At 39.6% G+C, this 14,649-nt stretch overlaps 1 protein-coding gene across 10 annotated transcripts in view; it reads right to left on the bottom strand.

Annotated features, from left to right (window-relative positions):
* The window catches only part of phc2b (polyhomeotic homolog 2b (Drosophila)), a 58,906-nt gene that overhangs the window by 20,226 nt on the left and 24,031 nt on the right, over positions 1-14,649 (bottom strand). For 7 of the 10 annotated variants that reach the window (XM_010901078.3, XM_020055523.2, XM_020055524.2 and 4 more), the window contains 2 exons: positions 1,600-1,752; positions 1,079-1,361 (listed from right to left, as the gene is read on the bottom strand). In XM_010901078.3, coding sequence (XP_010899380.2) covers positions 1,079-1,361; positions 1,600-1,752 — 436 coding nt within the window. Of the gene's footprint in view, positions 1-1,078; positions 1,362-1,599; positions 1,753-4,574; positions 4,632-13,352; positions 13,368-13,604; positions 14,626-14,649 lie in introns of those variants that run through there. The other 3 variants (XM_013138324.3, XM_013138325.3, XM_034287457.1) reach the window with 3 other exon arrangements.

Below are 14,649 nucleotides of genomic sequence, written 5' to 3' on the forward strand. Positions count from 1 at the left end.
GGTCAATGTTATCTAGATTTTAGAACATGATTTAACGCAAGGTATCTTTGAAGACATGACACCTTTATCATGTGAAATGGCTGTTCTTTATGGCTTTCTCTTGGCGCCATGGAACTTAACCCCATCCCTCACCCGTCGGTTGTCTCTCTTGCGCTCTCTTGCTAGAGGTTGAGATAATGGGCCCAGACCTTGATAGTTCCAAAATTGGAATTGTGCTTCATTCAAATATTTAATTCTTCAAAATTACAATATTCTGTCCCATGCATAATGAATGACCCATTCAATGCCCATGCATATACAGTAGAATGAGTGGGAGCCACTATCCAACCATACACTCCAGTCCCAAGGCAGCAACCCCAGTTTCATTTCATTTTCCCCAAGTCTAATCCATTATAAACTGAAAGACTTCTTCTCATATCTCTAGGGTGCACCTGTCTGTCCCCCATGGCCACTACCATGGCAACCCATGTTAATTTTATGAGTGTATGTAGCAAGGGTTTTAGATTTATCCTCCCTTTCATTTAATCGGAATCCATTATTTAATGTAAGACAAAGACACAGTTGTGCAGTCACACGCTCAGTTAATCCATCCAATCTGGTGTATGGCACAACACAAAAATGTAACCCATACAGTAGTAGCACAGACACACTCTCATACACAGAATTAATCTGTTCAACTGTTGGCATATACAATGCCATTCTCTATGATAATACCATCCAGCTGCTGCCCACATGCTAAATTGTCTAGATAGACTAATCTGTGGCACATAGCCCTCCATAGAAACCAGTTTGTCTATTCCAGCCAGAGACATAGTCCATGTTTCTCCATGTAGTAGTGAAAAGAGATTCTTGGGTGAAGGCCTCGGCATGCCACATACAGTAGAGAAAGCTTTTAAAATAAGTCTTTATTAGTAACGCTCTATTATTAGCCAACTATAAAAATAGGGGCACGCTTCTAAAGGGGCAACATTTTTGTGAATCGTTGGAGATGTGTTCCAGAAAGGCATGACTAATGCTCAGTTTAAATTATTACAAACTGTCTAGCCTGTGTCTGCAGAAGCTAGGTTTGTATACATACCTGGAGTCATATGGGGCTGTCCACTCACGGCTGTGACGCTGCGACTCATGTTTATTGCGCGCACCTCTGTCACCATGCTCTCCCCCTTCTTGCTCCTGTCCAATGGGCCATCAGGCATGCTGCCCTTCACCCCAGTGCCCTGGCTCCCCTGACTGGGGTTCTTGATCAGAGGAGAAGGCTGGATGGAGACAGGGCTCTGCTTTAGACTGAGGGCCTGGAGGCTGTGTGTCTGAGAGGAGGATGTGGTCGCCCCCTGCTGGCTACGAATGGCCAGGTTCTGGACCTGAAAAGACAAAGAGGTCTGGATGGAGGCAATGACATAAAGCCTGGGGCAAAAAGAGGGGTGCACGAGAGGTCCACTCACACTTCTTAAAACTGCATTAGTCATCACAACAATATTATAAACATTATGCATTTGTATTTATCCACCATTTATTAAATATGGTTACTTTTAGGGACTCTAGTTCAGTTCCAGGTAACTATAGCATCTCCGTATTTGTGGTGTTTAAATAATACTGTACCTGTGAGGAGGTTGACTGTTGTCCAGAGGACTGTGTGGAGCTCTCAGACTGGACTGCAGTCACTGTTGCCGTAGGCGTGAAGATGAGTTGGGGGGACAAAGGAACAGCCCGGCCTAGGCTCCTAGCTACTTGCACAAGGTTACTTTGTTGTGCCTGGAAATCACACCAACATTTATGTAAATAATTCCTCCATGGATACAGACAAATTATACTGTAAGCAACTGATCTTTGTTAAACTCACGCCTACCATGCATTTCCAAATCTTTACAGAAAATAAATTCTAGTCAAACTGAACTGATTCAGATGCAGGAAAACCCCTCTTCCACACTCCTTCCAACAGGCTGATATACTGTGGCTACAAACAGCGCACATGAACACATCCATCAAAATTAAAAGCCCATTTATACTTCCCATGCAAACTAGGTTCTGAATATATTATGACAACATGGTTACTTTTGTGTTTGTTTTTTCCCCCTAGTCTGGGCGACACCAGTTCTCTTAGTCCCATTGACAAAACTAAAATCCAGTAATGATCTAGAAGCTTAGAATGGTGCAAATGAATGGGCTGTGCACTCAGACTTCAAGAGGGTCCTCCACATTGTTACAGGATATAAAGGACATATTTATTTTAATTTTTTTATTATAACCATTAAAGGATAATAAGTGTTCTAGCTCAATTAGAATACAATGTGATAATGTGGAGTGCTGAGCTAAATGTAGTGTGCTGTATAATACTGAAACATAACTAGCTCTTCTTTACAAAGTTTCAGCCTGATGGGGATCAACATCAGGTGAAAAGAGTGATTTTGGCAAATAGGGAGTGGTTTTTTAGAGATGTCCCCCTATTTTTGTTTCTCCACATTGAATAGAATTCATTTTTTATAACTGACTAAATACTTTTTACCATCAGTCTACACACAATACCCCATAATGACAAAGTGGATGTCTTTTTTGAAGTGTGCCAATTTATTTGGCATAATGTTTCGTCCACCCTAAATGTCACTGCTTCTTCGAGTTTTACATTTTCCTATTGGTGCTTAAGTAGTGGTAGAATACATCGCCAGCAATATTACAGTGTATATAAAAATTATACACACCCCTGTTAACATGCCAGGTTCTTTTGATGTAAAAGAATGAGACAAAGATAAATCAAGTCAGAACCTTTTCCACCTTTAATGTGACCTATAACGTGAACAATTCATTTGAAAAACAAACTGAAATCTCAGAATAAACTGGTTGCATAAGTGTGCACACCCTTAAACTAAGGAGTCTAGGAGTCTATTAGCATGGCACATTTTGACGTGGCAATATTTACCCACTCTTCTGGATTTGGATGTGTGCTTTGGATCATTGTCGTGCTGAAAGGTGAACTTCCTCTTCATTTTCAGCTTTCTAATGGGCGCCTGAAGGGTTTGTGCCAAAATTGCCTGGTATTTGGAACTGTTCATAATTACCTCCACCCTGACTAAGGCCCCGGTTCCAGCTGAAGAAAAACAGCCCCAAAGCATGCTGCTGCCACCACCATGCTTCACTGTGGGTATGGTATTCTTTGGGTGATGTGCAGTATTGTTTTTGCGCCAAATATACCTTTTGGAATTATGGCCAAAGTGTTCAACCTTGGTTTCATCAGACCATAACACATTTTCCCACGTGCTTTTGGGGGACTTGATGTTTGTTTTTGCAAAGTTCAGCCGGGCTTGGGTGTTTTTCTTTGTAAGAAAACGCTTCAGTCTTGCCACCCTACCCCATAGCCCATTCATATGAAGAATAGGGGAGATTGTTGACACATGTAGCACACAGCCAGTACTTGCCAGAAATTCCTGCAGTTCCTTTAATGTTGCTGTAGGCCTCTTAGAAGCCTCCCCGGCCAGTTTTCGTCTCGTCTTTTCATACATTTTGGAGGGACGTCCAGTTCTTGGTAATGTCTCTGTTGTGCCATATTTTCTCCACCTGATGATGAGGTATATCTAATGCTTTGGAAATTATTTTGTACCCTTCTCCTGACTGATATCCTTCAACAATGAGATCCCTCTGATGCTTTGGAAGCTCTCTGCGGACCTTGGCGTTTGCTCTGAGATACAACTACGAATATGTCAGGAAAATCTTACTAGAAAAACTAAACTGGGTCAATTTAAATGATGGTAGGTGTGTAATGACTTATTTAACATGAGTTTGAATGTGATTGGTTAAATGTGAACACAGCCACATCCCCACTTATAAGAGGGTGCACACACATCAAACCAGGTTATTGTAAGGTTTTAATTTTTCCCCCTCGAAGATTTCAGTTTGTTTTTCAATTGAACTGTTCACATTGTAGGTCACATTAAAAGTGGAAAAACTTCTGACATGATTTATCCGTCTCATTCTTTTACATCACAAAAACTTGGCATTTTAACAGGGGTGTGTAGACTTTTTATATCCACTGTATACACTCACCTAAAGGATTATTAGGAACACCTGTTCAATTTCTCATTAATGCAATTATCTAATCAACCAATCCCATGGCAGTTGCTTCAATGCATTTAGGGGTGTGGTCCTGGTCAAGACAATCTCCTGAACTCCTAACTGAATGTCAGAATGGGAAAGAATTTAAGCAATTTTGAGCGTGGCATGGTTGTTGGTGCCAGGCGGGCCAGTCTGAGTATTTCACAATCTGCTCAGTTACTGGGATTTTCACACACAACCATTTCTAGGGTTTACAAAGAATGGTGTGAAAAGGGAAAAACATCCAGTATGCGGCAGTCCTGTGGGCGAAAATGCCTTGTTGATGCTAGAGGTCAGAGGAGAATGGGCTGACTGATTCAAGCTGATAGAAGAGCAACTTTGACTGAAATAACCACTCGTTACAACCGAGGTATGCAGCAAAGCATTTGTGAAGCCACAACACGCACAACCTTGAGGCGGATGGGCTACAACAGCAGAAGACCCCACCGGGTACAAATAGGAAAAAGAGGCTACAATTTGCACGAGCTCACCAAAATTGGACAGTTGAAGACTGGAAGAATGTTGCCTGGTCTGATGAGTCTCGATTTCTGTTGAGACATTCAGATGGTAGAGTCAGAATTTGGCGTGAACAGAATGAGAACATGGATCCATCATGCCTTGTTACCACTGTGCAGGCTGGTGGTGGTGGTGTAATGGTGTGGGGGATGTTTTCTTGGCACACTTAGTGCCAATTGGGCATTGTTTAAAGGCCACGGCCTACCTGAGCATTGTTTCTGACCATGTCCATCCCTTTATGACCACCATGTACCCATCCTCTGATGGCTACTTCCAGCAGGATAATGCACCATGTCACAAAGCTTGAATCATTTCAAATTGGTTTCTTGAACATGACAACGAGTTCACTACTGAAATGGCCCCCACAGTCATCAGATCTCAACCCAATAGAGCATCTTTGGGATGTGGTGGAACGGGAGCTTCGTGCCCTGGATGTGCATCCCACAAATCTCCATCAACTACAAGATGCTATCCTATCAATATGGGTCAACATTTCTAAAGAATGTTTTCAGCACCTTGTTGAATCAATGCCACGTAGAATTAAGGCAGTTCTGAAGGCGAAAGGGGTCAAACACAGTATTAGTATGGTGTTCCTAATAATCCTTTAGGTGAGTGTATGTTTCTGATAAGTAATCAAGTTCTATCAAAATGCAATAGGCTATATTTAAAAAGACCTAATTCCATTCCAAACCTGAAACATGGCCTAATCCTATTCCAAACGGCCGTAACATAGCACTTACAACACACTTTATATTGAGCGACGTACGCAATGATTTGGGATACAGGCATAAGTCCGTCGTAACAAAATCCATCTTAAGGCTACTTGCATCGTTAACCCTTTGTAAGTGCCACGTTATGGGGAAACCGGACCCAGGTTAATTGGCAACAGATCAGTAACATGATTGAGAATAAAAAGAGCTAGCCAGAGAGGATACGTTTTTCAGAAGTCAAAATGGGGAGGGGTTCACCATTCCATGAAAGACTGCGCAGGCAAATAGTGCAACAATTTAACAATACAATTTCTCAACATTAAAAATGCAGAGTTTGAGGATTTCATCATCTACGGTACATAAAATCAATAAAAGATTCAGAGAATCCGGAGAAATGTCTATACGCAAAGGACAAGGTCGAAAACCAATATTGGATGGCGGTGATCTTTGGGCCCCCAGGCGGCACTGCATTAAAAACAGACACGATTCTGTAGTGGACGTCAATCCATGGGCTCAGGAGTATTTCTGAAAACCATTGTCTGTGAACTCAGTACATTACTGCATCCACAAATGCAAGTAAAAACTCTACCATGCAAAGAAACCATATAAACAAGAACCAGAAACACAGCTACCTTCTCTAGGCCCAAGCTCATTTAAGATGGACTGAGGCGAATTGGAAAACTGTCCATCCAGCTTGTCATCAGCGCACAGTTCAAAAGCCAGTATCTGTGATGGTATGGGGGTGCATAAGTGCACATGGCATTGGTGACTTGCACATCTGTGAAGGCATCATTAATGCTGAACAATATATACAGGTTTTGGAGCAGCATATCCTGCCATCCTGACAACGTCTTTTTCAGGGAAGGCGTTGCTTATTTTTGCAAGACAATGCCAAACCATATTCTGCACATATTACACCAGCATGGCTCCGTAGTAAAAGAGTCTGCGTGCTAAGATGGACTTCCTGCAGTACAGACCTGTCACCCACTGAAAACATTTGCTGCATGATGAAACAAAAAAATACAACAGAGGAGACCCCGAACTATTGAGCAGCTGAAATCCTATATCAAGCAAGAATGGGAACACATTTCACTTTCAAAACTACAGCAATTGGTCTCAGTTCCCAAACGCTTACAGACTGTGGTTAAAAGAAGAGGTGATACAACACAGTGGTAAACATGCCCCTGTCCTAACTTTTTTGAAACATGTTGCTTGCATCAAATTAAAATGGGCACGCAATTTTCCAGAAACAATAACATTTCTCAGTTTCAACATTTAATATGTTGTCTTTGTACTATTTTCAATGAAATACATGGATAAATTCTGCACATCATTGCATTCTATTTTCATTTTACAAAGCATCCCAACTTCTTTAGAAATGAGGGTGTAACCAGATTTAAATACATTGCCCACCAGAATTATTGGCACACAGAAATGGTTACACCTTGGGGTCACTAAGTCTCCAAAACTACAATAAGACCATCTCCCTGCCAACAAGTTATTTCGAAGGGTTGCCAGAAAAAAAAACAGCAAACCACAAAATGTAATAGTGTTTGGTAATTAAAACATTGATGAGAAACAGGTTCTGTGGTCTGATAAGACAAAGACTTTAGCCATTTGGCAACAAATACCATAATTGGGTTTGGTGAAAAAAGCAGTGGTCATCAGGAAATTATCTAAATACCATAATAAATTATAAGGGTGGATCTCTGAGAATGTCAGGCCGTTTTACAGCCCTGCAAACCTTGTTAAGATACATGGCAATATGGACCATTAGGTACCAAGAGATTTTAGGCCAAATCCTGTCCACCTCTGCCAGGAGTCTAAAACTGTATTGTCATTGGATCTTCTAGTAGGACAACAATCCAAAAGATAACATCAAATCCACTCAAAAATGGTTCACTGACAACAGAATCAAGCTTTTGCAGTAGTCCCCTGACCTAAATCCCATCAAAAACATGTGGAGTGAGCTGAAAAGGAGAGTCTAGAAGCCAGGACTCTGAAGAACCAGGAGAACTGGTTTCAAAACCCTTCCAATATGTTCTTCCACCTTATTAAACATTATAGGACACTACTCATGCCGAATATCTTGGTAAACAGAGGATGATGCACAAAGTAATAAATACAGTGGTGTCGGATTGAGCCATGTTCTTGAATACATTTCTCATGATTATTTTATTCCTGTTTTACAATTTTCACTCAACATGTTAGCTTCATGTGATTTTTGCATGTAAAATCAAGTTGATGAACAATTACTTTTTTCAAAGCCCTTTTTGTTCATTTTCACCTAGAGTGCATATAATTCCTGATGCAATAAGTTATATTTACTTATTTAGTTGTTGAAGTAGACTCCAATGACCTAGCCTAGCATGTAATTTTAACCCAGATCAAAAACAAATGTTACCACCTTTTTTGTGTGTCGGGCCATTATTATATGATGATTTATAGACTGTGATTGGCACACTAATGGGTTTTTCAGGTTATTGTGTCAGAGAATTAGAAGTGCTTCAAAACTGATGCTTCTCTGCACAGGGTGAATTTAGATTATGGGTTGCCCAATAACAGTCTGTGTTACGCGTTTTACTGTGCAGCATTTGGGCTGTAATCTTGCACAAATTTTTATGCCAGTGATTTGCCTAAATCCAAACCCCTGTGTTTTCTGGTCTGATATTTGCTTAGCCCCAAGCATTTTGAGCATAAGCCATGATAGGCCATCCAACGTTTACTTGAAGTGTGCTGTCAGAGACAATATACTGTGTGGTGGAGGTTAGTCAACAGTCTGCCTAGGAGGAGTAACACACCACTAGTTCAGTGATCAACTACTTCAGTATTGCTTACTGGCGGGACCAACTACAAAGTCTGACAATGGCCACCTGTGTCACCTGTGATCATTGTCTCAAAGAGTCTCAAAATATAAAAGTCAAAGAAAAGCTCTCAGAAATAAACAAATTTTTATGGAAATACACAAACGGATGTAATATATAACATTGTGAAATTATCAACAGTAAAATGCAGCAAAATTATTATACAAAATGCAATGATGCAAAATATATTAAAAATAATTTTTATTCATCTTTTCAAAATGAAAAGCTATATACACACACACACACACACACACACCCACCAACCCACACACAATTCATTATATATTAGAGTTATTTGGACCTCCATATGAATCAACCTAAAATGTCTAAATCAATACTTATTAGTTCAGAAAGCACGTACAAAATTATTTTACAGTTTGACAGAATGCATGAGAAGTAGTAGGACTTTAAGGTGAAGACTCAGTGAAGATGTAGTGCAGGTCTCTTTCATATTTCTTTGTACGCTGGAGCTGTACCTCAAATCTTGTACAGTTTCAGAGTACTGTGACTCTGGTTCTGATTCTGCAATAGTGGAGTACTGAAAAAATATTTAGATACTATGCAACAATTTTCCAACCAAACACTCACTGTGGGATATGTGTAAGGTAAGACCCTCCGTTGGAGCTATAAACGTTAACTTGGTTATACAAGTGAGACTATAAAGGAACGTGCCCCTCACACAGATACAGTAAACAATGGCTAAATAAATCAAGCTGAGGTTGCCATATAACTTAAGTGTAATTAACTAGTCCAAACTACAACCCTGTTTACAAAAAAGTTGTCATGCTGCGCAAAATGCTAATCAAAACCGAATGCAATGATGTGCAAATCATTTCTCTATATTTAATTAAAAGTAGTACAAAGACAAAATTGAGAAACTGAGAAACTAAAATGTTTTTAATGCCCATTTTCAATTTCATGCCAGCAACATGTTTCAAACAAGTTGGGACAGGGGTATGTTTACCACTGTGTTACATCACCTCTTCTTATAACAATACTCTGTAAGCATTTGGGGACTAAGGAGACCAATTGCTGTGGTTTTGTAAGAGAAATATATTCCCATTCTTGCTTGATATAGGATTTCAGCTACTCAGCAGTTCAGGATCTCCTTTGTTGTATTTTTTGTTTCATAATGCACCAGATGCCAGTTTAGCACCTGGACTCTTTAGCTATTGAGCCATGCTGTTGCAAAATGTGCAGAATGTGGTTTGGCATTGTCTTGCTGAAAAAAGCGAGGCCTTCCCTGAAAAAGATGTCTGGATGGCAGCATATGTTATCAGGTGTCCTGATAATAAGACGGATGGTCCCTCTCCTCTTTAGTCCGGAGGACGTGGCACCCATGATTCACTAAAATAATTTCTAATTTGGATTTGTCAGACCACAGGACAGTTTTCCACTTTGCCTCAGTCCACTTTAAATGACCTTGCACCCAGAGAAGGCAGCGGCAGTTCTGAATCTTGTTTATACATGGTTTCTTCTTTGCATTAGCATTAATGATGCCTTCACAGATGTGCAAGTCACCAATGCCATGTGCACTAATGCACCCCCATACCATCACAGATACTGGCTTTTGAACTGTGCACTGATGACAAGCTGGATTGACGGTTTTCCACTTTGCCTCAGTCCATCTTAAATGAGCTTGGGCCTAGAGAAGGTAGCTGTGTTTCTGGTTCTTTTTTATATGGTTTCTTTGCATTGTAGAGTTTTTACTTGCTTTTGTGGATGCAGCGACATACTGTGTTCACAGGTTTTTGGAAGTGTTCCTGAGCCCGTTTTTAATGCAGTGCCGCCTGCGGCCCCGAAGATCACAGCCATCCAATATTGGTTTTCTGCTTTGTCCCTTGCATACAGAAATTTCTCTGGATGCTTTGAATCTTTTAATGATATTATATACCGTAGATGAGATCCCCAAACTCTTAGCAATTTTATGTTGAGAATTTGATCCCCTCCCCATCCTCACTTCTGACAGACCCATCCTCTCTGGAATGAGCTTTTAATACTCAATCATGTTATTCGACAAATGACTTAATTAGAAGTGATACTCCACCAGGTTTAGTTTAGCATTACGCAACTTTTCCAGTCTTTTGTTTCCAACTTTTCTATAACATGTTGCTGGCATCACATTCAAAGTGGGCATATATTTTTCAAGAAACAATAAATTGTCTCAGTTTCAACATCTGATATGTTGACTTTGTACTACTTTCTACTGAATATAGGGTTTAAATGATTTGTACATTATTGTAATCTGTTATTTACATTTTACGCAGTGTCCAAAAATTTTTGCTAACAGGATTTTACTAGTGACATTAATTAATCAATATAAGGTAGGAGCTGAAGTAGGAGCTTAGTTTGACAATTTGATGATTAAATTGGTTGCACTGTCTGAAATGCAACTGTAGATAAAAATTGACTGTCACAGTATGCCATCACTATGTTAATGGTTAACTGTTTTCAGTCAATCATTAGAAATAAAAAGGTCTAGGTTGCCTAGCCTGGGAACGTGTGACAATTCATGGCAGTGGCAGACTGCTGGCATTTCTGAGTTCTTCCATTGTTTGCCGTCATCCACAACACCCTTGTACAGGTATTACCTTCTTCATCTCCTCTGTGGCCTACAGCAAAAGTGAGAAAAAAAAGAATGTGTAAAAGTGGGAGAAGGTATTATAATGTCCAGGCCACCCTGTAATAATTGCCATTTCAAATGGTAATTGGGCAAGATTTTGCAAGAGACACCTCAATGGGCTTCTGCTGTTATGTTAAAACACCTTAGAATATCTCTCCTTGAATGTCACTAGGTGATCCTGGCACTAAGAAAAGCAGCCTTTTGTAAAAGTATATGTTGACAACGAGAAATAAAGTTTCAAAAATATTTGTTGTGTTTGAAAAGTTTACAGACACAATCTATGAGTGGTGATGGCCCTGACATTTGACATGATTATACCCGGTTGTAAAGTCTGGATGCACCACGAGTCCTCATGTTTAACTTTGTCATTTAAATCATGTTGCAATTGACAATTACTGAACAGTGTGGTCATATATAGTCATCACACTTATCAGTTCTCCAAGCTACAGAAAGCAACCAACCCCTAGAGAAAGAATTTAGTTTAGGGCAGAGTGTGAGAAAGTTAAGCTGAAGCTACATAATTTTCATCCACAACCAGAATACATTTATAATTAGTCACAATATTTAAGATATTAATGCACGTGATTACTATGATAGTAGTTCTTGTACGTTTGAAGTGAGATTTACTTTACAGAGCCTCCTATCCAGACCAGTGACTAAAATCTGCTGTCGGTGTATAAACACGGGTTGCGTCAGTCAGTCTAGGTTTTCACCAGTTATTTCTTTCAAGAGGAATTTTGTTTAGTAAAGTGCCCTTTCATCTGGCACTGGTCAACTAAAGATGAAACAAGAAATATTGTTTTCATTCAAAAACATGCATGCCACAATTACTGACACCCCTGCATTTTGTACTATTTGTACACTTTCTTTAACAAGATAACACCTGTTTGATAGGGTGGGAGAACACAAGGTATTCCTCCACAAAGAAAGTCTTCAGAACCTTCATTCCTTGGCCCACGCGTGTGGACTCTGCTCGTCAGCACTTCCCACAGGTTTTCTATGGGATTTGGGTCAGGGGACTCATTGTGAAAGCTTGATTCTATTGTCAGTGAACCATTTGCATGTGGATTTGATGGTACGCTTGGAAGATCCAACAACGACCCAATTTTTGCCTCCGGGCAGAGGTGGACAGGTTTTGGTCGAAAATCTTCTGGTACTTGATCGTAACCATGTTGTCATATATCCTAACAAAGTTCACATAGCCTTTGAAAGTAAAACAGGCCCACAACATCAAAGATCCACAACAATTCTTCATAGTAGAGATCAAGCTATTTTCTGCATGACCACCTCTGGTGTTGGCTGAAAGGTGATCTTCATCTTCAAAAAAAGATAAATAGTTTGAAAATAATTACCTGCACTCCAAATAGCCAAACAAGCAAATCAAATAGAAGGTATGGGGATACTTGATTGTACTATATTTTTTACTATGTAAACGTCACTGTTGGTATGGTGTTCTTTGAGTGATGTGAGGTGTTGATTTTGCGCCAAACATACCTTTTGGAATTATGGCCAAAAAGTTCAACCTTAAAACATTTTCCCACATGCTTTTGGGAGACTTGATGTTTGTTTTTCCAACTTCAGCCGGGCTTGGATGTTTTTCTTTGTAAGAAAAACACCCTACTCCATAGCCCATTCATATGAAGAATACAGGAGATTGTTGTCACATGTAGCACACAGCCAGTACCTGCCAAAATTTCCTGCAGTTCCTTTAATGTTTCTTTAGGCCTCTTGGAAGCCTCCCTGACCAGTTTTCTTGTCTTTTCATCCATTTTGGAGGGACGTCCAGTTCTTAATAATGTCTCTGTTGTGCCATATTTTCTCAACTCGATGATGACTGTCTTCACTGTGTTCCATGGTATATTTAATGCTTTGAAAATTCTTTTGTACCCTTCTCCTGACTGATATCTTTCAACAATGAGATCCATCTGATGCTATAGAAGCTCTCTGCGGACCATGGCTTTTGCTCTGAGATGCAACTACGAAAATGTCCGGAAAATGCTACTAGAACACCTGAACTTTGTGATTAATCAGAGTCACTTTAAATTATGCCAGGTGTGTATTGACTTTTAAGGTTTTTATTTTTCCCCCTCAAAGATTTCAGTTTGTTTTTTAATTGAATTGTTCACATTATAGGTCACATTAAAAGTGGAAGAAGTTCTGATATCTTTGTCTCATTCTTTTAAATCTCGAAAACCTGGCATTTTAACAGAGGTGTGTAGACTTCTTATATCCGCTGTACATTGTACAAATGCTCAGGGTATGAATCTTAGAGAGAATCATGTGATGATTAGTCGATTAGCTGATGAAACCTGCCTCTTCTTGACAAATGAATATCATTCCACCATGATCTTCAATGCTTTAAAGTTTTAAGGACATCTGGCCTCACTGTCAAAGCAAGAGTGCACAATTGGTGCAGTGGTGGAGAAGAAGCACCAGGTTCAGGCAGAGTGGCAGTCAATGCAATATTTTCAATGGAAAATAAACACTTACCACAAACAACAAAACTGAACACAATGTAAAGGGGCTGAAGTTAAACAGCAAAAATGAAACACTCACCACTGATGTGGAAACAAACAGAGACAGGGAACAATGAGTGACAAATGAGGGGAGCAGAGGAGCAACATTTAAACACATACTAATGACTGAATTGGGACCTGGTGTGAGTGATGAATAGAGACAAGACACATGACAAGTCCGGGATGTGTTCGAGGATGACAGGAAAACCGAGAAAAGCGGGGGATGACGGGGCTGTCCGTCACCTCACCGTCACAACACACCCTGGCAACTTGGATATGAATTTGAATTTACCATTTGTGTATGATGTATCATCCTGAATATTTCTGGAATGAAAAACAGCATCAATTAACAAAGATTAGAAAATTTGTGTATGCTAATATTTTAAACATACAGTACTTCTCTCTGAGGTTCATATAGAAACAAAATTCTGTATTTTGTTTAACATCTGCTGGGTTATTGATGTTGGGTAATTAAGGCATGACCATGATCGAGATTATGAGCCTAGGGGTTTGGCTTAGTAGTTGTTTGGCTTTAATATAGAACTGCTTTGCCACCCATGAAAGTAAATATCCTCCCAGTTCCTTTCTGGCGTTGTATCACATGAAACCAAAGTTTGCAAGGTCAGACTGGCAGTACAATACTGAATAACCCCTGACAACAATTATGGAGAGTTTGCTACTACTGAGTCTGGGAGGGAAAGACAGACCGATGACTCTGGCTTGAGAAAGAACAGGTACATCTAAAGCGTCCTGAGATTGTGAAATGCATTCTCTAATTCAAGGAAAGCAAGTTTATACTATAACTCTCTTCAAATGTATAATTTGGCCTAACGGTCTGAATAATGGTAATTACACAGCAGTGATGCATACACAGCCTACCATTACTACCATTACTTTTTCCCTCTCCAACAGATTTGATTTTAGATAAAACAATTAGTATGAAGAACAGATTTTGAAATTGTATTTGAAAATATTTGTGCACACCTTGATTCTCAATGTGATTTTCATAAAATTTACCAAATGTACTGGGACAGATGTATAAAATGTCAAATTTAAGCAGTAATGTTTAGTATGTGGTCACATGCAATAACTGCCTGAAATCTGCATCAGGTGCTGGGTATCTTCTGAAGTGATAATCTGCCTGTCCAGTACTGAAGCCATCTATTTTGTTTTGAGGTCTTTTTGCAGTAAATCCCCCATTAAACAAACAAAATACATTTTGAATTACATTATAAACACATTTATAATGTATTTGTAGTAACGCATCATAGCTATAAAGTCATCTTGCTGGAGATAGTGGGTAAAACAATTACATTTCATAAAGCTTTTAACGTAAT

The sequence above is a fragment of the Esox lucius genome, chromosome 17 (genome assembly GCF_011004845.1).
Source record: "Esox lucius isolate fEsoLuc1 chromosome 17, fEsoLuc1.pri, whole genome shotgun sequence".
NCBI classification, from domain to species: Eukaryota; Metazoa; Chordata; class Actinopteri; order Esociformes; family Esocidae; genus Esox; species Esox lucius.